General features: G+C 35.0%; 1 protein-coding gene across 6 annotated transcripts in view; it reads right to left on the bottom strand.

The window, feature by feature from the left end:
- The window catches only part of CFAP54 (cilia and flagella associated protein 54), a 105,749-nt gene that overhangs the window by 14,862 nt on the left and 64,950 nt on the right, over positions 1-25,937 (bottom strand). For all 6 annotated transcript variants that reach the window (XM_064655400.1, XM_064655396.1, XM_064655399.1 and 3 more), the window contains 15 exons: positions 24,234-24,416; positions 21,563-21,649; positions 20,816-20,938; positions 19,290-19,343; positions 17,739-17,955; positions 17,306-17,400; positions 15,573-15,742; positions 9,625-9,727; positions 8,058-8,196; positions 6,974-7,131; positions 6,592-6,777; positions 5,206-5,332; positions 3,763-3,918; positions 2,598-2,706; positions 9-114 (listed from right to left, as the gene is read on the bottom strand). In XM_064655400.1, coding sequence (XP_064511470.1) covers positions 9-114; positions 2,598-2,706; positions 3,763-3,918; positions 5,206-5,332; positions 6,592-6,777; positions 6,974-7,131; positions 8,058-8,196; positions 9,625-9,727; positions 15,573-15,742; positions 17,306-17,400; positions 17,739-17,955; positions 19,290-19,343; positions 20,816-20,938; positions 21,563-21,649; positions 24,234-24,416 — 2,013 coding nt within the window. The remainder of the gene's footprint in view (positions 1-8; positions 115-2,597; positions 2,707-3,762; positions 3,919-5,205; positions 5,333-6,591; positions 6,778-6,973; positions 7,132-8,057; positions 8,197-9,624; positions 9,728-15,572; positions 15,743-17,305; positions 17,401-17,738; positions 17,956-19,289; positions 19,344-20,815; positions 20,939-21,562; positions 21,650-24,233; positions 24,417-25,937) is intronic.

Consider the following 25,937-nt stretch of genomic DNA (forward strand, 5'->3'; position numbering starts at 1 on the left):
AAACATACACTTGATTTGGAAGGCACCATCTCATCTGTCTGTGATACAGCCTCATTATTTGTGGCAAAATGCAGATATAATAGTGCTATTTCAAGGTATGACCGTCTTATTAACCTGTAAGAAACAATACACAGAACAATCAACATTACTATCAAAGTCAGCATTACAGTGATAAAATCTGACTTTTGCATAAGACCAGCCAGGTAGCCTCACCAAATAAATAATTCATCCAGCCCTCATCATCTACTTAAAGTGTACCTTCTTTCAGAAAGCCATGGGATCCTGTTTTAAAGTCATGTGAATCTAAAACATCTCTATCGTATGCTTAAAAAATAATACATTGATTTATCAGCATATCAAATATAATTTGCACTATGTGCAACAAATATTCTGTAAATGAATTGCAAATGTTTAGTATGAAAACCATAATTCTGCAAGGGAAGTGATCTTTCTGTACTGTGTCTCTTCCTTCCTCAAGTTAAGGCATATATCCGTTGTCCTGGTTTCCCTGGAACACAGGTGGCTGAATTTGGATACAGGTCCTCAGTCAAACTTTTGCAAGAATCAGCAAAAATACCCACAGTGACCAAAACAGTCTTTTGTTTCCTCATTGGGCTCAGCTGAGGAACCTTCTTAGTTCTGAGTTCTGTACCAGAATACCTTACATCTTCAGATAGCGCTCACTAATTCCTGCTCTCTGCCTATGCTTCCTCTTTTCAATGATTTTTACAGTAGTATTGTAAACCAAGCAAAAATCATAGAATCATTGATTGGTTTGAGTTGGGAGAGACCTTTATAGATCATCTAGTCCAACTCCCCTGCAATAAGCTGGGATATCTTCAACTAGATCAGGTTGCTCAGAGCCCCATCCAAATTGGACTTGAATGTTCTGAGGTACGAGGCATCTACCACTTCTCTGGGCAACCTGTTTCAGTGTCTCACCATTATCATTGTAAAAAATTTCTTCCTTATATTTATTCTGAATGTACCCTCATTTGGTTTAAAACCATTACCCATTGTTCTATCACTACAAGCCCTATTAAAAGGTCTGTCCCCTTTAAGTATTGAAAGGCTGCCATAATGTCTCCCTGGAGCCTTCTCTTCTCCAGGCTGAACAATTCCAACTCCCTCAGCCTTTTCTCATAAGATAGGTGTTCCAGCCCTCTCGTAACTGTTGTGGCTCTTCTCTGAACCCACTCCAACAGGTCCATGTCTTTCTTCTGCTGAGAACTCTAGAGCTAGATTCAGTACTTCAGGTGGGATTTCAACAGATCGGAGTAGAGGCACAGAACTACTTCTCTCAACCTGCTGAAAACACTATATCTGGAGAACTTCTCCAAAATTTCTATTCCCAATGGGTTTATAACAGTCTTCTTATGCAGATTCCTCCTGGTTTCGCAGGTTTCTCCAGATCTCCCCTGTGAATTAACTTTTCCAAGCATAGCAACAAACTCCTGCTCACGTAGTTACTATTCTGGACAGAGTCACACTGCACAGAGTTGGTTGTTTATACAGTACAATAAATTCCAGCTTTAGTATGATTTGTGTAAAGCAAAATACAGAAGTCAAAGGGTACTGTTCAGTTCAAGATAGAGCAAACTAAGTGAGAAGATGGCAAATTCTACACTTAGTTGGCAACAATTTAGTTAATTTTCTAGTCTTGCTAACAAAAAAGGATTTGAGACATCAAGAAACAATTTTAATTAAGCAATCCCATAGATATCACAGGGCTTGTATAAATGTGATCAGGATGTTTAGTTGTCTAAAACAAGAAAGCTGAGATCCATTGATGTTGCTGCACATTCTTTTAGAAAGATGGTAGCAAATTAAATAAGAGTGTAGCAAATTAAACTTGCAAAACATGACCACAGTCCATTTCTGTACCATCTTCCATCATGCTGACTGCTTGTTGAGGTTTATTACTATGCTACTGCTTCTGTGTTGAGTTCTGGTTCATTAACTTAAGTAACAGAATATCCAAACAAGCAAGGTAAATTGCTGCCTTTACAATGTCTGTAACCAGACATGGCACATTATTCATTTAGAATGGTCAAGAAACTAAAAAAAACTAAAGTCTAATGTATTAGAGCTACTTGACAGAATTTATTGGCTGTCTTGGCTCAGCTCTTCAAGCGTCTTCTACACTGATAACTAATTCCAAAGTCACCGTCCTGATATCAGTTACAAACACATTTCCTATGCTCCTTCTGCCTCTGCTCTTCTGACTATTTTTGGCTGCTAACCTTTTCAAGCTGGATTTCTGTTATCTGGAAGGGGGCAGACTACAGCTCATCTTCTGAAATATGAATAAACCCGCTGTTTAATTGATAGCTCTTTTCCTGGTGTTGACAGAGAGAGTGCAAATTTGGAAACAGAACAGAAAGCTGTAACTTTTGTATGGTGTAAAAAATGCTTTAAATGTTCTCAGTATTTGTTTTAAATAAGAGAATAAATATATTTTTATATTGCAATAGAAGAAAACTCTCTAAAACATAAAAGATGCTCCATAGTAGAAGTCCCAGGCCAAATCTCAAAAAACTGTTAAAAATTCATGTATGATTTAAATTATTTTGAAAGTTATATAGCTAGCTTCTTACTCATATTTTTGATCATGTTGCTGGCTGAGTTTTATAGCTTCCGACAGGTTTTCAACAGCTTGAGATAACTTGTTATTGCCTGCTTCAGTTATCTGGCGTTCTACCTTACCTAAGAGAGAAATATAGAAAGTAGATTTTCAAGATATTATGAATTTTTTTCTGTAAGATGTGATCTGTTTTTCCCCCCAGGAAAGTTGAACAACATAGTACATTATCTATTCTCCTCCTGATAAGCAAAATCTATTGCAGTTTGTTTAAAAGGTAATGCTTGTATAACAATTCTCTTCATAGAGTAGCTAAAATAATTAAATTTGGGAATCATAATGACCCCTGACATTTACTGATCCTGACTAGCAGACCAGTGGACATGGAGGAGTTAATGCACAAGCACAGGCCTATGCTGTGCTATGCTGCACATATAGTGTGGCCTTCAAGTCCATTTTGTGGTGTGCACATCCCATAGCTACAGGATAAATGTAGCCAGCTTGCACCTGTTTGCAGCATCTTCTCAGTACCAGTGATTACACCACCTGCCCTTTCTGTAAAAGTGAAGCAGGAGGTTTTTATGTGAATATGCTTTTTGTTTGACAGTAGAAATAATGAATAGAATTGTTTTCTCTTAAGAAAGTCCTCTAACAGATCAAAAGACCAAAATGAGGCAAGCTTTCCACAGACAGGATCTGCCTGTTGTGCTACCCTCTAACTGGAAGTGTTTCAGTACTGCACAACTGAGGGTTCTCAGCCTCTGCAGGAATATAAGATTATTTACACTGTCTCCTTTTTCTTTTATAGTGTTAACTTCAATAAATGGCATTTTAAGATATACATTAGAGAGTCTTGAACGTCTTTCTGGCTGGGATCCTCACAAGCCAACACCCTCTGGTGCAAAACATAATGTCCTTAATCTCATTGGCCACACCTTTTGATCCCTGATAACATATAGATGAAAGAAGTTCTACTGCAGTTTTGAAATTATTTGTAGCATAATGCACTCTGAACTATGCTGGCGTGATACTAAACACAGGAGAGAGATCTGCAGCTAGACAGTGATAAATATCCAATTCTGTTCTAGATTTACAGTAAAATGTCTCCATTTTATGAGAAGCCACATGCATAACATTGCAGAGGAAGGCAATCACCATGATGAACAAACAGGTTTATTTACCTATCTGAAAAAGAAGTTCAGCTTCCATGTCTAATTTTTTGGTTGCAGATGCTCTGCAAAGTTTCAATGCTGATTCTAATTGTGTGAGGGCATGTAGCCATTGCAAGGGATCTCCTCTTGCAGCTGTACAAGCTACTTTTTCAGCTAATATGTGTCCTAAAGGAAAAAAAAAAGTTCTTAGTAAATTATTTAATAGACAACCAATTTATGCAAAAGAAAGCAAATTCCTTAGAACAAACGCTGTTATCTACTTACTGTTACAACTTAATTCCCAAAAATTCAAGTGATTGATGGATATAAATACAGAACTATAATGTCATTTCACTCCTTTATGATGCTGTTGAGGTTTACCTCGTAAAGAAGCCCAAGCTACACAAATCAACCCTTGCACAAACTAAATGGAAAGACTAGCAGTAAGCCACTTCATAACTTCATTTGACCTGGCAGTTGTAGCCAAATGTAAACCACTCTGAGCATTCCAAAATTCCCAAATTCCTTTTGCACTAACAATTTCTAAAGGCTTCTTTGATGTATTGCATACCTCTTATTGTGTACTCCCCAATATTCATCTGTATTCCTAGGCTCTTCCTAAAAATGTGGATTCAGAAACATGAACAGGCCAAACACAATCATTACTATGAGCGAGTTTGGCTGTGCCTGCTCTGACAAGCAGTAAAGCAGAATAAAAGAGTGAATCTTCAGAGCAAACCAGGTGGTATAGAAGACCTGACAGCCACAGCAGTTATATTTTCAGAGTGTTTACTTTGGACTACCTCTAGTCTAATCCTAAGAGCTGAATACAAAGTAGTGGTTGGAGTGCACCAATGTGGTTTTGGAGGATATCTTTCTGAAAAAGAGTCCAGAATACACTGAGGCTGCTCCACAATACGTACTAAAGTGCAGTAAGTGAATTCTAGATTTTGTAATCTATTATAAATCAGATGTACTGCAAACTAAGTTTAGCAGAAGGAACATGGAGATAGTATCCCTTTCACTATATTTGATGTACAGGAACAAATCTCAGACAGATCTTCAAGGTTATCTTCTGCTAGTATTCAACATATTTTCCAGTTTCTATATAAAGAAAAATTATCAAGAAAAGTTGTTAAATTAAAGGGGGGCAATGATAACAGACAGTATTTATTTTATTAGGATAGAGAATTAGCACTTTAAAAAGTTAAAGTTCCCTTTAGTTTCATCAAGCTATAACGTTAACATTTAAGTCTTTGTTGATTATATAGTTTCTGTAGTTGTACCTTGCTTATGCACATTGCATGGACCCAAACAAGCATCTACTGTTGGTTTTCAAAATACTTTATTTGTATAATGAAAACAGTGATTTATTACTTTTACTTCTGATGCATCAGTTTATCTGCTGTTACATAAAATATGAAAGAAAATTAACTAAAACTTAAAAATAACAATGACTTGCATTTTTCTTACCGATTTTCATTTTGACTTGGGCTAGCAAGTTAATATGTGGCAGGTAGATATTTTTTGTAGGTAAGACCAGGCAAGTCAGTGTACTGTCTTCTATTTGTCGTTCAATGGGTTGGCCACAAGCAAGAATCTATGAAAAGAGTATGCTTAGTAAAATCAAGTTGCAGACAGCAAATTAAATAGCAGTTTGAAAAAGTAAGTTAGGTATTGCAAAACCCCGGAACTCAAATGTGTCTTGTAAAAGAGCATCAGAAAAGGACTCGATATGCCTGAACTCCTTTACTTTAGTTTATACTTGGATTGCAGAGGACTCTGGTGATGCAAATGAACAATTTCAATGAACACTTGATTGAATTTAATAACGTTAGTCTTTGGTTTTTAAAAGAAAACTCCCTCAAATCAGTCTTTAAGAAATAGATCTCACAATTAACTCGAGCCCTAGAAAGAAACTGTCATTTCTACAAAGAAATCTGACATTCAACAAAAGCCACAAAAGAAAAAGAAAATAGCATGTATGGACCAATCAAACTTTTCAGTCATGGAGATAACATGATGCAGACATGTTGTAAAGTGTCAAGTCTCTTGACAGCTAGCAAGTCTCACAACTGGAAGTTTGAGTCTGAAGTTATTAATGTGATTCTTTATTATTTAGGGAAATAAATACTTCAATGGATTACATTTCTGTTTAAGGAAATATGAGGAAAGAGTTGTATAAAAACTTTTCTCAGTAAACTGTATCAAGAACATATATATGTATATGTATGTAGAAGTATTTTGGGATTACAAAATAGGTAAATAGTTTAGTACTATACATACCTCTCACAGATTTCATGTCCTTAATTTTTATTTCATATTTAAATTTTTACATGGAAATTATTTCTTCAAACCAATTGTAACAATCTGTCAATCTAAAACATCATGCTACTTTACATAGATTGTCCTGATTCAAATTATTCTAAGACACAAAGCTAAATTCTTAAACTTGGATACTCAAGAGTTAAGAATTTAATGAGATGTACATCCTCCATGAGGTGCTGAGTATGAACATGTGCCTCATTTCAAATGGGAAAACTGAGTGTTCTGCATTTCTTCAAAATTCAAACTACATGTTTCAGTTTTCACATCTGGACGTGCATTTTGGAAGTATTCAATATTTTTAAATTGTGTCAATATGCCAGACTACATACGTGAATATGCATCATGAGTATGGATAAATAACTCTGGTCAAATGAATTACCTCTTCACATTATTCTAATCTCGGTAAAACTGAAGTGATTAGTTAATAAGAATAGCCCTTTTTAATAAATTGTTAAAATAATTTCCAGAATAGATAATTAAGATTGTTGGAAGGATTTGCAAATGCTGTGTAAATCATCAACATATACTCACTGCTTTAATAGTAAGCTCATGTGCCAAAACAAGTAAGTTTAATGGTTCCACTGAAGAAGAGCAATGTTCTGTATCCTCTACTATTTGCAGTGGTAGTATGTCTGCCAGCAGAAGCATACTTTTCACAAGAGTCAAAGAAGCTGGAGGGGAAATGAATGTATCCTCTTGGAGTAAACCGATGATATTCTGTTTGGACATAGAAAATATAAACCAAAGTAGTTACTACTTTTCCTGTCTGTTTATGAGGACAAATCACAGACATTGAAAAAAAAATCTATTTTACAGGCAATATTTCAAGCTTATTTAATGCTGCCATCAGCTGTTCTGACTACACGAAAAATGCGTCAAAGAAAAGTGAACAGTTTCTCCTTTGTGCTCAAACCTGCAAAAGAAGTTTAATGCCTTCCATGGGACGTTTTTCTTGCAGGTCAAGAATAACAGCTTGTACCATAATTTCAGCCTGAGTCTCAATATCACCAAAGGCTTCTGCCTGTAGTATTACTTCTTTTATCACACTTCTGCGCTCAGCCACATCATTTTCTAAAAGAAAAGAATATATGAATAGTAAAAGAACAATAGAAAAGACTTTATTGTGCCTTCTAGCATTCTTAAGAAGTAACTTCTACACTCAAATGTTACAGAAAAATGACATTATAGATTCCACACTTATCATTTCATCAATTCTTCGTCAAATTTTATTTTAAAAGAAAGAAAAGCCACTTAGTTTCTAAACTGCACTCTGTTTAAGTTCATCCAAATGCATGCTTTATATGTAAGCCACCAGCATAAATAATAAGATATTGTACCCTACATATTCAAAAATCTGATTTTAGTTAGAATTCCAAAATAGTAACAGCCTTCACAGGAATTATCCAGAAGTGATTAAATAAGAGTCTGACTACAGACTTAGACTGTGACTTTGATACTTGAGGTGAGCATCAGAGTTTATTTTAAGTTCATAGAACTAAGGAATGAAAAATATTTTATTCATAACCAAACTACAATAAATGTATTTTGTAACATCTCACCTAAATTCTTTTTAAAATAATCTGGAATATTTTTAGGAGCTATATAGGAACATTTCATTTATCGGAAATATAAAAAGTGAAAAGAACCTTGAGACTTTTAAAACTAGAAGTGCTTCGCAACATCATTCTTTAAAATAAGCATACTTTCTTAATTACACTAGGACATCTGAAACTTTTACACAAAAGCAATTTATTGAAAGATAATGACCATTAAATGAAAATTAATATAATACTGTTTGTTTCCATAATCTTGGGAGAGACTGTACACAGAAATATATTTTCCTTGTTGGACTGGATGAATTTAATATAAATAATTCTTCAGTGATAATACAGCCACAGAATTAATGTTAATATTTTTTATTTATGAATAAGAATTGTGTCTGAATAGTCTCACTTGTTCATTATAATTCAAAAATCTAAACCAAAAAAGAGTAATACCTTTCATATTACCAACACCATGTATCTGTGTTACTAGTGCAGTCACTAACATTGTACGACACCTTAGCCACAAACGCACATTCATATGGTCTTGTGCTATTTCACTACGAGGCAGCCAAACATCTTCAGTTTTGGAGTCCTAATAATTTTCAGAAGCAAGAAAAATGTTACTTTCTGAGCGACATACTTCACTACAAACAAGGCAGCAGGGCAGCATCAGTCTAAAATAAATCAAATTAATACAAATATATCGCAAATAATAACATTCTAAAAAAAAGTTGATTTGAAGGTTAACTACATATTTTTAATAAGAGGAGAACATTTATTATTTAAATTTTATATATATATGTAAATAATTTTAACAATTGGAAATTAAACCAGTTTTTATGTGAGACTAAATAAATATAACCATATAATATGTTTTTTATGGAGAATAATTTTAACAGTTTGGATTTTATTCTTCTCAAACAGGAACATTACACAAAATTCTAAGGCACATAGAAGTGTAATTGTAGAGTAGGATCAATATCAATTTCTGGTACCTTACTAGTGACTACAAATAAATTTTTATTTTTGATTTCTAGTTTTCTGTGTTTCTGGTGCTTAGAAACAAATATTAGTATAATGAAGTACTAGAAGTGTTTGTGAGAATTCTCAGCTCAACTCACTATGTCATCTTCACACATTATAAACAGTCTTTCTATTACTAAAATTCTACAGTCCATATTCTACAGTTTGTTTCAGCAAGCAATCGATGGACAATGCACCACCTGCATTTTCCATTTACAAAAAATCATCATGACTGACTTGCATTGATGCAAATGAGGAAAAAATATCGATAGCTCAGTTACTGTCTACAGGAAGGTCCTAAGAAAACCTAGAAGCAAGTGCAGAGAGGCAGAAGACCTCGATATGCAACAGAGACAGAAAATAATTACATTGCATGCAAGAAAGTCCAGTCTCATTATGCATTATTCATTACAAAATCTGACCTCACTGCTCAATTGCTCTGTCCACGTGAGTCAGTTTGACTCACTGTGGTGTCTGACCGACAGGCTGAGCACACAGGCTTCCAAGGCACACCTCAGTATCCCTGTGTGTCAGAGAACAGAAGTCAGCTGAAATCTTGCTCGAAGCGGAACACAGCAATGGTGTGAACTGGTCAGTCTGTCTCTTCAAAAGGGAATAATCTGAAGTAGGTTTTCAATCAAAAAACTTAAAATACCTTAACTGAATAATGTAAGATTTTCACCTGATAGTTATTTTTTACACTTCCTGGTTGTCTGGGGGCTTTTAAGCAAAAGGAGATTTTTCAGTACTGCCATTTGAGAGTATACAAACAAAAACTGTATTTCCTAACCACATACAAATTATAATGATGATTACAGACACATTGAGTACACCTTAGGCAATCAGGTACCTGAAGCATGTCAAAGATCATTTTTTCCCCAGGTTAATGGTAAATGCAAACAACTGCTATGTTCTAGTATTATGAAAATCACTCAACACTTAATACAAGACTTCATATACTAAGAAAGATTAGTTTAAAACAAATATCCACACATACCAAACACTCCCGTTCATCCTTTTCTTCTTGAAAATGTGTCTCTTCCATCCTAAAAATCTTTGCATCTTGGAGAAGTCGAATTGCAGAGAAAGCCAAAGCAACACTGTGATACAGAGCAATATTATTTAAAAATACTAATTATTTTTGCCACTTTGTGCTTTTATTAAAATAGATACTTCATTTTTTACTATTTCAGAGATGTAAATCAGCAATTATAGATTTTTGCTTCAGTAGAACAAAAAATTGCACTCAGACTATTTTCTGAATTTGTAGGTACTGCATTATGAAACTGTAAGTAAGAGAAGTAGTTTTGTCTTAACCCAATAATAACAAATAAACTAATACGTATCATATTCTGTTGAAGCAATCAAAACAGAACTCATAATATTATAACTTTCAATCACACACAGAGCCATAGAATCATTTTGACTGGAAGAGACCTTTAAGATCACCAAGTCCAACTGTTAGATCTAGTCCAACCACTAGATCAAGATCGATGATGGCACATCTGTCTTCGGGGATGGGTTCTTAGAAATTAGAATATGTAAAAATACTGAAAATGACAATATATATTAGGAGAGTTCTGTATCTCATCCACAACTGGAAAGGTAAGGTAACATCTCCCTCCTTAAAGCCTTTCCAGGCTATATGTTAATCCCTCTATTAAATGCACATGGCCAAATACCCACAGGATCCCAGTAAACACCAAAAATTGACCTAGGTGCTGTCCTGGCAAAACCTCATCAGTAAGCAATCACATGGTAATCACTGCCCACCCCCCCCTCCCCTGCCATAGTCTTAAATCCTTTTCTAGAGTTCACTCTGAAAAGCATCTAGAAAGATACAGATACCATTAGGACTGGTGCAGCATTCAACACCACAGGTAAAAAAATGGGCTGGGATCTCAAAATATTGTCGGGTTTCTTGAAATGTTGACTACTGGGGTTTTTTTCCCTTTATGCTGTCTTTTTAAAGCTCTCAGATACACTGTTCCATTTTCATTACACGTATAAAAATGTATATCATGTATAAAAATATATAACAGCAAACTTTTAAATACAATTATTTTTGTGCTATGAAGACACCTGCAAAGCCATCATAGTGAGAAGATCTTTTTCATAACAGGATGTTGTCCAGAGAACATGCCACCCAAAATATTCTGAGAATGCCAAAATCAATGCCTATTTGAATTGGTTTTCCATCTCTAATTGCACATTTTCCTCTACATCTGTAAATCTCTACTTTCCTATCTCTTCTCTAAAACATTTTTTAGTTTAGTTTTGTGTTTTGTGGGGGTTTTTTGGTTTTGTTTGTTTGGTTGGTTGGTTGGGTTTTTTTTTACAATTCTACTTATTCTCAGCCCACAGAAAGATTTTTTTAATAATTGAAAAGTACCAGAGAGTATCCCTACCTCACCACTTAAAAGATATTTCAACAGATTAATTGTTTCAAATGTAATCACAAATGTTCCAAACCATAAGTTCTCACCTATGCTGGTTTTTTACACAGAGAGACTGTTTTTATATAGAGACTGGCTGCTATGAAGCATATGGAAAAAAAAAGAAGTCCTTGTTACACTGCTGGAACACTGTAAAGAGCTATTAATGCAAGAGAGATTCAAGGTCTGTGTGAATTTACTACTTTTAAGGTGTTCTAGACTAATGGTTGCAAAGGCAAAGATCTTGCACAAAGAAGTCTGAACAAGAGCTGAACTACTAAATTACTCACATTATTCTGTCAACATATATCTAACCACAGGATGGATAACCTCCAGAGACAAGAGGGTAGTTAAAGTCTTCCTGTCATTTCTGATTCTATCCTGCTTGCTGTTTTTGTGACACAGACCTGGATGGATTACACCAATTCAGCACAAATAGACCCCAAAGTAACAATGAGAAAGAAAGCTGTTAATATCTTGCCTTTTACCTCTCAGAATTCAATCCTTATGAATCTCCTTCATCATCCTTTTACCCCAGTTTTATTCAACAAAATGAAAACAGAATAAATCAATGTTGAATTTGATGATAAGCTTCTTTCTAGCGATGGAAAAGGCGAAACAGAATTTGCTTATTAAAGCAAACAGACGGTAAGGATAATTCAATGAAATATTCCAACTGCTTTTCTTTCTTTTTTTTAAGAGTTCTCCCCTGAAACCAGGCGTCAAAGTTAAAATTACAGCAAAACCTGTTTTTTTCAAAACATTGTGTGAGATGCTATGTTGGAGAAGGTACAGCACCTAAGAGTATATAGGCTTTTAAGAAATATTAACCTAACTTCCTGAACAACACTGCCTCCAGTTAACTGCTGTTGTCAACATTTAGCAATTCTGAAAATGAGGCTATTTTTACCTACATGCTTACATAAAAATGCCATAAGTAAAAGATAGGCCACAAGCCCAAAGACTCATATATGTATTGTTTTAAACAGTAATTTATTCACATAAACAGACATTTAGGTAATTAGAAAGCTCATTTAGGTAATTAGAAAGCTCACATTCTTAGGACAGACACCATGTAAGTACTCTCCTTCAGATCAATGGAATTAGTCCTATACATAAACTTATTCTGAGGCATACATTTTTTTGCAAGACAGAAGCTGTAATGTAGAAGCTTCCCTTGATGAAATTTTTGTGACCCTCTTCTGCTGTCAACACGAGTGATGTGTCTATATATTTCTCCTGACAAAATACACATCCTTTTATCAGCTGACTCAGAAAGTGACAAGATGATCAAAATAGGAAAGTACAGCTGACTATAACAATTTCACCGCTAAGTCATTTTGCCAAAGGAAAAAAAAGATGAATTTCTGTAATATCATGCAAAGTTTGATTTCTAGGCTGGCAGACAGAAAACATTCAGCTGTCTGAAGAAATGTTTCACTTGTATCTGAGGCAGATATATCAGCAGTTGCCATGGATGACAGTGCAATAAAATTGTAAAATAGGTTAAAAAAACCCAAACCCTTACTTTGTTTTTTGATGCCTTTTTTTTTCCTGCTGCTGACCACTACCAATATATAAGGCACATTAAACACCCATCAAAAATTTGAGAGTCACAAAAAGTGATCCATAAAATGCTTGACATCCATTGAAGTCCATGGTATTTGACAAAAAGCTTCTTCAATCTAAGACAATTTATAAACCAACAGAGAAACTAGACTCTAGGATATAACTGCATGGCAAAATGAAGGGTCCTTCACTGAAAATGGGTTGCATACTGGAACCAGTTCAGCAGGGTGAGAAAGTTTGGGACAGAACTTTACTAATGCAGGTTTTCCCAAGCCTAGTATCAAGCTAAGGTTATGCACAAGATATTTCATAAATCTGCAAATTTCTCCTTTTTTACTAGTATTGTATTTTATAAAATCCATGACACTCAAAAGCATGATGAGGTCACTGCCCAGTGATTGGTTGATTTTTCTTTGACAATTTATGGTAAATTAATCTAATTCAAAAGACACTGAAATAGACATATTTCATGATGAGAAATGTCCACAAACAGCCTACAAGTTCTCATTTCACACCTTGACTAATGACATTACTACTCAATCACGGAATCGCAGAATATGCTGAGTAGGAAGGGACTCACAAGCCTGCTTAAGTCCAACCCTTAGCCCTGCACAGGACCATTCCCAAAAGTCACACCATATACCTGAGAGTATCATCCAAATGCTTCTTGAACTCTGTCAGCCTTGGTGCTGTGACCACTCCCCTGGGGAGCCTGTTCCAATGCCCAGCCATCCTCTGGGTGAAGAATCTTTTTCTAATATCCAACCTAAACCTTCCCTGACACAACTTCAGGCCATTCCCTTGGGTCCTGTCATCAGTCACCACAGAGAAGAGATCAGTGCCTGCCCCTCCTCTTCCCCTCACAAGGAAGTTGTAACTGCAATGAGGTCTCCACTCAGTCTCCTCTTCTCCAGGCTGAACAGACCAAGTGACCTCAGCTGCTCCTCATACGGCTTCCCCTCAAAGCCCTTCACCATCTTCATTGCCCTCCTTTGGACACTCTCTAACAGCTTAATATCTTTCATATATTGCAGTGCCCAAAACTGCCACAATATTCAAGGTAAGGCCACATCAGTGCAGAGCAGAGCGGAAATCAGGTTTGATAAGCAGGACATTCCTCTCATGAAGCTGTGCTGGCTGTGACTGATCTATCCTGTCTTTCAGGTGTTTTTCAATACTTTCCAGAATAATCTTCTCCATAACTTTACCAGGCACTGAAGTGAGACTGATAGGCCTATAGTTTCCGGGGTCCTCTTTCTTGACCGTCTTGAAAATCAGGACAACATTTTCCAGCTTCCAGTCAGCTGGGACCTCTCCAGATTACCAAGACTGCTCAAAAATCATTGAGAGAGATTCTGCGATGACATCAGCCAGCTCTTTGAGAATTCTGGGATGAATCCCATCAGGCCACATAGATCTGTAGGGATCCAGCTGGAGCAGCAGATCCCACACAATTTCAGGGTTGAGTGGGAGTACAGTCCTAATATCTGAACTTTCAGGAAACTGCTGTCTTTTAAAATAACATAAACAAAACCTGGTGAAAGACCATGCTGTAGACTGTTACTGTTCTCAGATCAGTAGTCTATACAGCACTGTGAAGCTCCTGTTAATTTTTTTTTTTTGCCATATGATAGCAACACAAAAGAAATTGTGCTATTTAAAAAGTATTGATTTGGAGGTTTGTTTATTCACCTAAGGGAGCTGAGAGAAGAAAGGTGGTTTGTTTTGTCATAGAATAAAACACTTTTTTTTAATTGGGTAAAAATCATACTGAGACTAATTTATCTATTGGCCTGATACTACTTCATCAGTAGGAGTGTTAAGCAATCTTCTTCACTATTGCAACAATAATAAAAAGGTTCATTTTTCTTTTTATTTGATGTTTACTGTGATATAAGATTTATTGTACCAACTCTGGTGTGTTTAGTCAGATTAGACCTAGAAAAAATTACAAATACTGATTACATTGTACCTAATCTCAATATAGTCTGGCACGTGATAGTGCTACACCTCTGTATACTGCATCTGTAGTTAGCCATTTGTATCCTCAAAAATTTTTCCATCTAATAAAAAATTAGATAAAAAGAGCCTCCCACTAATAAAAATGATGTATTGTTAAACTACTATCCTTCTGACACAGATTAATGTAAAATTACAGGTATGCTAAACAGAGGAATCCTCTTAGGTAAAAGATCCAAACAATGTTTAGAATGTAACATCTACAAAGATTTAATATATTTCTGTATGTCCAATATATCAAAGAAAATCAGTTTTTCTCTCATTAAATTCTCCAAAAGAAATCAGAATCTAAAAAAAAAATATCACAGAATTTGGGAATTGTAATTTGGGGAAAATATCAGGCAGATCCTGTAAAACCAACAGTATTTTACATACTGTCACTAACTATATAATTAATGCCTGCTAAAAGCTACTCTAATATGTTAAAGGTTGCATCAATGGTTTTCAATCACATATTTAAAAAATATAATTTGGACGTTTTAATTTGAAACCAATAAGTACATCAAGAAGAAATGTTCTTCAGAACAGTACCACAGGGCATTCTAGAACAAAGTAGAATTCAGTAGATCAGAGATAACATTAGTGCTCTCTTGTACACCTTAAAATTATAAGAAAATGCATGACCTAACACACCCAGACTTTAACAAAAACAGTGAACATTGTAACCTTTTCTTTGTTTTTATATAACACTGTGTCACAAAAGCAGCTCACAGAGAAATCATATAGATGATCACAGTTTAAAAAGTAATATAAAACAATAATGAAAAAATTAAATTATTATATTTATATTTGTAAATATAATAATGAAGTTTTTACAGATGACTATTAAGACTTAGAATATTAATGTAGAAATAAAGAAATTTTTTTAAAATCTTTGGTAGTCAAGACTGTGCAAGATAAAGTTGTTCATAACATTACTTACCTGAAAGCTGCTTGATGCCTTTGCTGAGAAATATAAGCAAGCTCAAGTTTGGCCTCAATAAGAGCCTCTAAATCTTCCGCAGAATACCGAGATGTGTTCCCATCATATTTTTCCTGTATGTTCTGTACAAGCTGGCTAAGACTTTCTTCAGCTTCTGTCAATAAAATCCCCTAGAGAAGAACACAGTGTTGTACGATTTCAAAAAATAAAGAAATAAAAAATTTCTTTGAAAGTATTTTTTTTTCTGTTATAGCCTGCTAACACCGCACCTTAAAATAAATCAACTTAAGTGCAATATGCCTTTTCTATAAATGGGGTGGCTGTATGTGTAATTTTGCTTTTCTTAGGTTTATAGAATTATTGTGTTCAAAGCAGCAACATCTTAACTGTGCCTGTACTATTTATTGCCTACATATTTTAAGGCTCAGCAATATTACTCACTAATTTCCCATTCTTTATCTAATAGCTATACTTGATAATTTTATACTATACTACTAGCTATGCTTCATAATTTTAAGCAATAAAATACAGTATTAAAAACAACATTAAAGATATTGCAAGAAGTATTGCATTCTTTACTAGCTATACTTTGACATATCCTTGAGTGCAGTATATATCCTGAAAGCTCAACTATAATTTACAGTCTTTCTGTGAAAAACAAATCTAAAAAGAAGTTAATTATAAAGAAAAGCTCAACTGTGGAGCTTTAAGCAGAATTAAAAATTAATTTAAAGGTCTGTATCATCCAATACCTTTTTTTGATCAGTTTCATCAATGAATTCAGAGCTCTACTTCAAAATAAAAAAACAAATACAACAACAAAAAACCAACCAAACAAAAAACCAAACCAAAACAAAAAACCAAAACCAAACCAAACCAAAAAAAAACCACAACAAAAAAACCCCAAAAGAATAGAACCATTAAAGAAAAATCAGAAGGGTAAGAAATACCTCTTATATCAGCCCTATAAAAATTAAATTATTATTTCTATTTTAGTTATTTTCAAGATGTTATGTTCAAGTTATACTAAAACCTTCAATTTTTAGTTATGACCTATACCAACTGCAATACAAAATCATCTTCCATTCTCCAGATGTATTTTGTGCATTACTTTGTTTGTAACAATGGCCAAAGTAGATACTCCCAAGACCCCTTTGAAATAAGAGTATATCAGTCCTTAATTTTGGGTTTTTTGTGATGTGAAACTGCCAAACATAAAGTTTACAATTAAACAAAAAAAAATACAACCAAACAAAACCCCTTCAAACAAAGAAGCTAATAAGCTGTGGCATGTTTTCTTCAAAATAAAGTATCAGAAAGAACAACATGTAAAATTTGAGACATTGCACATATGGTAGAGAATGGTTTTCCATTTATTTGTAGAGCATACTGCACCATCAAAGAGTCTCTGACATTCTACAGGTGGCATCCTCTGAAAGATGATGATTTTATCTTGAAATCCCATTCAGTCTTTACCCTTTATGCTCTATCATACTATATCAGTCATATTGAGATCTGATTGTGAAAATATTTCCCATCATTTGAAAAACTGCACCAAACAATCAACATTTCATGCACGCCTAATAAGATTACAGTCAGATTAGAAACAGAAATTTCTAGTCCCCTCATTCATACCATCCTCTCATCATAATTTCTATTACATTGAAAGCATTAGCATGTTTTTGGCAAAATTTGCAGTTTCTTAATCCTTTTTTCCTAAAAACCAAAATTACCTTCAGCATGGCCATATTTAATTCATCTTTACAGTCAACAAGCTGCACCATTGTGTCTCTTTGTTCCTTTTGTCTTGAATTCTGATCAGCATCAACTGTCAAATACAGATAAAATACAGATAACAGACACAGAACCAAAGCATTCTCAGTAATTTGAAGAATATGGTCCTTTTCCCTCTACCTACAATGGGGACTTTCAATATCAAAATAAGTAAGTAATAATGAAATACAACTCTAATATTAGAGACACTAGCTAAAAAAATCTTGACAAACCTTAATGCTTATTACTTCAATAATTACTGTTTTTTAGCAACATTTAATATTAATATTGCTCATAATATGACATATTGATTCATATGCAGTTAAATGCAGAAAAAACATGCTTGAAACAAGTTGCAGAATAAATGTGCTTTTCCACCATCCTTATAATTACCTTTTATTTTTGATGCTGCAGTTTTGCTTGGCTCCATCAAGCTGTTGTCGTCACCAGAATATACATGTTTTTCAACTTTTGCAGGTATATTATTTATTGTGGCAGAAAGACAAATAATGAAATGCATTTTGACTAAGGTTAATTTATTCATAATTTGTTGGTTGCACAGTGGCACCATTGTTAAAGATAGACTCCAATTAAATATGTCTTCCAGTACCTACAACAAAGTTAGCAATTAGGACTATTTGAAATTACATATTTTACATTTTTCTTTAGCAAGACATATTCTGCTTCTATTAATAATTACACTTATCAACAACTAACATGAATAATATTAGTAATATGTTCCCTTCTGAATAAGTTGCTGGTTTTCTTTCCAAACTTCACCCCTTAGTAGCACTTGTTACAGTTTCAGTGATCAGTTTTTCAGCAGAAGGTACATCTATGAAGCTACAGCTCTTACTCTGCGCAAGTTCTAGTTTTCTGCATTGTAGGTAAATTTGTAGTTCAGAAATCTCAACTCTAAGGAATGTGTGTTGTTACAATTCACCCTATCTAGAAAGATTAAGCAAGGAAAAAAGTCTTTTATGAGACCATTCCAGTGTATTTCATGGAATCTTTTTGTTATTCATTATAGCGTTCTTGTTTTATCTCAAGTTTAATATCCACATTTCAGATTAATAAATTTAGAAGTTGAAATTCTATACAGATCTGGGAAATCATAAGGAAACCAGTAAGAGCCCCACATGCATTTTGAAGTGTTCCAATCAAAAGCTCAGGATAATGCACTACTTCAAAATAAATCTGAAATTGGTGAGATCAAAAGCTGTAAAGGTAGACTTCTCATTTCTGTCTTCTAATATCAACACAAGTCTACTGTAAACAAAACAGAGAAAAGTGTATGGGAAAAGTGTAGGGGGTTTAATTTATCAAGTTAATGGTACAACTTTTTCACATTCTGCTAACATTTACCCCTACTAACTCAATGGATCTGTGACAAGGTTAATAAAAGGAAATTACTAAAAGAGAAAAACACAAAATAAGTTATGGATGAAAATGTGATTTTAAATAAAATGACAAAATGACTGTTCATCAACTGGTTTACACCGTTTTAATTTTTTTGTTCCCCCAGAAATGGACTTCAATTCCCATCTGAATTAGGACAAGTCTGTGAAGACAGCTCTGGTTGATAGAAATGATGACATTAAATGACTGATATTCTCAGTATTTTAGCAGCATAAACACCAGACCTTATATATCACAACAAAACCTGAATCATTCTACTAGTGTTTTGCACAGACAAGTCACAGATTTGTACATATTAGGTCTTCCATATGAAAAATGGTGATAATGGTACTTGCCCCTCCCTTGAGAGGTCTGCCATAAAATTAAAATTTAGGAAATGGTAATCCATTTAGAAGAATATGTTTTCTATTGACTGGGTTTCTTGATAACAAGTAGCATTTCTGAACTAGATAATCTCTGTCTTAAGCCAGAGAAATAAATATTTACGGATAGCATAAAACTTTTAACTCTTTCAGATTTTTTTACCTGCAAATTTGTAACAGTCATGAGAGATTTTGAGGAGTCAAATTTCTGTAATGCCTGTAAAACAGACAAAACCAAAAATAAGTAATGTGTTAAAATATGAGTATAAAATAAATGAGTTGGCAGAGCAGTGGACAAGGGTAAAGGAAGCCGACATGAAGTCAGAGAGATGGGTAAGGAATTCCCTTTTAAGCACTAGCCTCTAATTATCACCAGATTAGAAATACCATATATTGCATATATGGAAAGTGGCTGTACAACCAAGTTAAATCCATGTTGCTGTCAAAAGGGGTGTCCTCATCTGTCCCACTAGTCTTCTACCAAACAGAGTCTTAGAATCATTCAGAAGTTGAAAAAGACCTTTAAGATCATCATGTCCCACCGTAAACCTAATGCTGCCAAGTCCCACTAAACCACGTCCCTAAGCACAACATCTACACATCTTTTAAATGCCTTCAGTGATAGTGTCTCAGCCACTTCCCTGGGCAGCCTGTTCCAATGCTTGACATCCTTTTTGGTGAAGAAATTTCCTCTATTATTCAATCTAAACTTCACCTGGTGTTCAGTCCAGATCTCTAGTGCTGGCACACATACTTTATGATGTCACCTACCCAAAGGCACCACTCCGATAGGGGAGACCTTGATTACATTAATCCAGGATTAAATCAATAGATTATTTTGGTATGGGCTAGGAAAACAAGGAAAGGATACACCACTGTTATGGGGGAAGCTTGCCCGATAACCCAATCTGCCTGCACAGGTATGCTCACGGGTAAGACAAAAGTCCAGGTCAATTGTTAACAGTTTCCAATCCTTGTAGCACATCAGCAGCTAGATATTGAGAAAATCAAACTGGTCTGAGGTGATGTGACTGTCAAGGCTCTGAGGGCATCAAGAGGTTGCACTGCCCAGCATCTCCTGCTGCTGCCCCTGCCCTGCCCAGGACCCCATATCAGCCCCCTGGGGCCATCGGTGGGCCAGTCTCCAGCTCCCCACAGCCCTGCCCTACCACAGACCCCCCTCAGCCAGACCCAGCAGCCCTGTGGGGCCATCCTGGGGCTGTGTCTGAGCCCGGTTCTTCTCCCCATGCTTGACCCTGACCCGCACCTGCAGGCTGATGTCCTGGCACAGCCCCAGCCTGTCTCTGGCCCCAGAGAGGTGCCTCTGGGCTGGGGCTGCTCCAGCTGCCCTTCAGCTGCCCTGCTCCTGGTTGGGGCAGTGGGATTTTGGCCATTAATGGTGCAAGAACTTTATCCATATTTTTCATATGAATACTTATGAAATCACTTTTTCTTTTACAGTATTATCTGCAGTACTCACTGTATAAAACAGCACATATGTTTCAAAATTGATTTTTTTGTTCCTGTTTTTCAGTGAGAGAAATTAATGTCATTCAGTGTCTACTATTTGACCCATCTATTGAAAGAAATGTAGGAATTTCTTGGGAATATGTAATAACTTGCAGATATGGAGTATGTGCAGTTTCATGAAGAAAATGGAGTATTCAATGTTATACTTCTCTGGTATACCTTCACTTGTTCAGTTGTTCTGTATCCTTCAGGTATTTTCCATGGAATTCTCTCTCCACAGTTAAGCAAAGACAGTTCATGAAAGGCCTCTGTAAAAAATCCTATATCTGTAAGTACTTTAATCTGTGAAAAAATAAAAAAAATAAATTACCTAACCCAATACCTGTTAGATTCCTTAAAAAAAAAAAAAAAAAACAAACAACAAAAAACCACAAATCAATAAGAAAAAAAATTTAAAACAAAACAAACAAGCGAACATCAGTGAAATGACAAAAATCCGTTCCCAGGTTCAGTGGAGCCTTGTTCCACCATGATAGTGATAACAAATCCAAAAGTGAACATTTTGAATAAAAAAAATCATTGATGTTTTGCACTTGAGAAAACATTTAAAAGAAAAGTAGAACAAGATAAAAAATATCAATTAAAAAGTTTAGATTGAGGAAGGAAAACCTCTTCGTTAAACAGAGAGTAGAAAGAAATGATGGAAGCACTCAACAGCCTCTGTAGAAAATTAACAGTAAAACTGTATAAATAACTCTGCATACTGCTAAAATTGAGAATATAAATAATAATTGCCTTTAGAAAGTAGCCCTACAACCTGTTCTGCTAAGAAACTAAGCAACAGCTGAACTTCAGAGCATTATTTTTCATAGTAGTGATATATGAAGATTAAATTGACTACACTTAACAAAGAAATGAAAAGTTTATTTGAAATACAATGTGTTGTGAGAAAGTTTATTTGATTACCTTGAAGATTCTCCCTTCAATGCATTTAGCTGGGTCCTTACAAATCTCAGAAACAATATATTGGTATAATGTGAACAATGGTAAAATCTGTAGTAAAATAGTATGTCATCTAGTTATAAACATCATACAGGGTACAATTAGGGAAATACACATTACAATTACATATCACAAATACAGAGATAATATGGGATTACTGCTTTGACTGTCACATATCACTGCTCCTTCTCTTATGCTCTATGAAAGATGAATGTGTTAAAAAGTTCTTCAACTGGCTAAAGCTACCCTTTATACCACCTTATATGCAACTCATAACGTAGCAAGTGAATTTTCTCCAAATTATTCTCTGTGTTCAAGGTGGGGTTTTTTACTACATCATTAGTGAGTAAACCTATTGGAAATAAGTTGATATAAGGGATTTCTAAAACTCTCTGCATCTTGATGCCATATTTTTTCAATATATGTAACAGAAGAATGTAGTGGTGTGTCCCAGGGGCAGAGAAATCAAGGGACATGTGCAGGGACAGACAATCCCATTGGTTAAGAAAGTCACATGGGATCCGGGTATATAAGGAAGCGCCAAATTCAAATAAAGCCTCTTTGATTACCATCTCAGAAGAGCGTACATCTTCTTTATCATATAAAGACAGCAATGTTACAGAAGAATAGAATTCTGTAAGCTTTATAAAATAAATACAATTAAGTCCTGCAACTCTCTAAGTGAAATTACACCAATTGTAAACTAAACTAGACGGTGATGAGGCTTATTGACAAATTCATTTGTATTCATTTCAAATTGAACGTTTTTGTAGGGGCAACTAAAAAAAAAACCTCTAACATTTTAAAATTGAGTTCTATTAAAGTATACAGAATGTATATCCTTTGAATATCTGAAGGGGGCCTATAGGGAGAGGGACTCTTTATCAGGAGCTGTAGTGATAGGACAAGGAGTAATGGATACAAATTGAAAGAGCAGAAATTTAGGTTAGATATTAGGGAGAAGTCCTTTATTGTCAGGGTGGAGATGCACTGGAACAGGTTACCCAGGGAGGCTGTGGATGCCTCAGCCCTGACAGTAATCAAGGCCAGGTTGGATAAGGCCTTGAGCAACCTGGTCTGATGGGAGGTGTCCCTCCCCATGGCAGGGGAGGTTGGGACTAGAAGATCTTTAAAGTCCCTTCCAACCCTCAACATTTTATGATTCTATTATTTATTGTTATATAATATTTCAGAAAAAGACGATTCTTTCCTAACAGATTTATTTGTTATTGAAAATGAAAGAACTTCCAAAATTTAATTACTGCTCAGCTTTTACATTAAAGCTCCACTTTAAAATGCCCTCAAGCTTGGAAAATGCTAACAGCATTGTTAGATTTTTGGCAAATTCACTTGAAGTTTTCATAACGTAGCTTAACACTTCTGAATTTGGATTACAAATGCTTGAGGCAAATGTTTTAATTGTACCCATACAGTTTCCTACTGATATTTTGAAGTAGACAAAATTAGTCTTTGAAGTTTCATTTTTAATAAAACTTGAATCTTGATGTATTTTGATTTAAGTGCCAAATCAACTTAGTGCCCACCATCCAAAACATTCCCACACAATAAGCATTCAGTGGAAATGAAGCCCTCATCCTGCTAAAACTGCAATTGCTTTGACCATGATCTATGACCTGGATCTATATTCTGCTGGTACAAGTGCAGAAAGAATCAAAAGTGTGCATGGCCACATGAAGCAAGCAGTCAAATTAAGTGCCCCTGCCTCCAGGTAACTGTCTGCTCCTTGATTTTACTTGATCTCCCACAGGAAGGACAGTTAGATAAATAAGCTAAATAAGTAAGCTAAATAACAAAGTGAACAATGGAAGGTAAGATAGACAGGCTGAAGTTCCAAAAGAAATCAATCCAACAAATGGCTTGCTGACAAAAAAAAAGGTGTAACATCTTTCTGCCTCCTCTTCCATCTCTACCACTTAGCCTTTTCTTACTCCTCTGCTGCCAGCCATGTGATCTTTCCCCCCTCCCTGGCATTGGCTCTGCTACTTGCAGGATCTTCCCACTGGTGCATTCAACTCATTAAAGTGGGAGGAAATACTTTTTCTGAAGGAGAGTTTTCTGTCATGCTTAGAGTTATTTATAGAGTTACATAATAACACCTGACATGAAATTCTGTTAGAGCATACAGGATTAAACTAAAACAGAATTGCATCTTTTTCTGTCCTAGTAAGCAATTCAATCTATTTATTCCAAGGCACCTTTGAAAGAAGTTGGATTAAAGTCAAAATGGTCAGACATTGAATGGAGGAAATAAGCACATGATCAACGTTAAGAGGGAAAGGCAGAAGGGACTTTTATTTACTGAATGTGAATGTAAAATAATGAAAGCATTCTGGACATAATGCATTTAAGGTAATTCTCAGTACAGTGCATTTTAAATTGTATATAATGGATTTCCTCTAAAATGCCTAAGCTAAGTGAACCATGTGTTGTCATCTTCCAGAATAAACAAGTTCCCTGGACATCTAAAACTTGTATACCTTGCTCTATCTCAGTGCCACAGAACTATTACAAGTATTTTGCTAGAAGTTCTGAGGAATCTCTTAGGTACACCCACAGAGAAAAGTAAGACTTGTTGTCTTATAATTCATTTCCAGAGTATGAAAATAATACTTACTATTAAATTTTGTTTTGCACAATGTAGTTCAAACATAAGGAAATCCAGACTTGCAACTACAGTAGAGATATCAGCTCTGTAGCGATCAGAGAACAGGTCAATACCGGGAATAAGAATATTTGTTTCATATTGTACAAAGTCACAATCAGATGTCGGATGTGGAAGAGAAGCTCTAAACAGAGTCTGAAAGTAATAATAAACTATTTGTGAAAAGATGTACAGGTATTAGTGAAATAAACTCCAACTCATAAATGACTTCATAAATGAAACTCCATCAGTGCCTTAAGCATCCAGCTGTTTCCAGAAAAATACATGAAAACCTTTACGTGTGAACTTGATGGAGGAAAAAAAGGCTGTAAATAGTCTAAGGACAGTATCTCTCCCATCATTTCTGGGAGAATTGCTGACTGTAAGGCCAGTTAAAAGCTAGTTCCACCCTAGTTACACCTTTAACTAGGTCACTTAGTGCAGCTTATCAGCTAGTGCAGCTTAAATCATATAACTAAAAACAACATGAAATTTAAGGAAATCATTTAAATGTTTCTGCTTTAAAAATGGAGGAGTGCTAGCATTGTATCTGATGCTGGATATTCCTTCCCAGCTGTGTTTATTTTGGTGTGATTAGCAATAATATCCTAGAGAAACTTGCATTTACATACTCGGATTTGAGATATTAACAAGCCTAAAGCCTATACCAGAGGTGGAATTTAAATAAGGTTATAAAAGATTTCCAATTCAAAGAACAAATTATGGGCTTGAACTTCGCAAGGTACAGTGACAGTAATTGATTATATTTTTCAAGACAATCACCCTGCAAGCTGCTCCTTCCCAATTAATATCAGACCCACTTCAGTCAAGTTACAATTATTTCAACTGGAACAAATGCTTACTACTATTTCTGTCAAAAGGAGGAATCACCATTATTCAGCTTTGTAATTGTTCAGGATTACAGTGCTAGAAGTTAGTAAAAATTATCCTTTATCTTTGTTTCTTCAATTTGTGCTCCCTTTGGTGAACTTAAATAGATTTTTAGTGTAGCCTAGCACAGGTCACACAGTTACAATCACAGCACAAGATAGTAGAAAACAGCATTGCTTGGTTTTGGAAGAAGACAGATAACTTCCTGAAGCTGCATTGGGATGAGTAATCATTGATCCAGTAGAGTACAACTGGTAAAATACTTGCTGGTTTTTTTCCTATAGTACTTTAGTTACCAGGATCTTAAAACTTCCATTTAAAAGTAAACCATAATGCTTTTTTTCTTCTATATTTTTTTCTGGAAGTTTGCAAACTTAATTTTAATGATCATACTTTCTTTGTAGGCGAAACTGGATCATTTTTACTATCCTCTACTTTTAGTGCTAACTTCTTATAGAGCTGAGATTTTAGTATTACAAACTAATATCTTTCAGTGCTAAAAAAGATTCAAAAATTTCTTTTTCTAAAGAGTCTGTGCCCTTGGTTGAAAATTTAAAACAATCTGTGAAGACTCTACAGATCTAAAAGAGAACACTGTGCTGTTGTTGATGTCATTCAGCTCTTCCTGAGCAGAATACTTCAAGAGAAGAAAAATATATTTGACTGTCAAATATTTTAGTCATCTTCACTTTTCAGTATTTCATTATTTCTCTGAGACACTAGCCTCCTATTGAAGTGATAATTTTTAAGCTGTAATACAGGAATACTGTTAAAAAACAAAGAATA

Source organism: Pseudopipra pipra, chromosome 5 (assembly GCF_036250125.1).
Source record: "Pseudopipra pipra isolate bDixPip1 chromosome 5, bDixPip1.hap1, whole genome shotgun sequence".
Classification (NCBI taxonomy): Eukaryota; Metazoa; Chordata; class Aves; order Passeriformes; family Pipridae; genus Pseudopipra; species Pseudopipra pipra.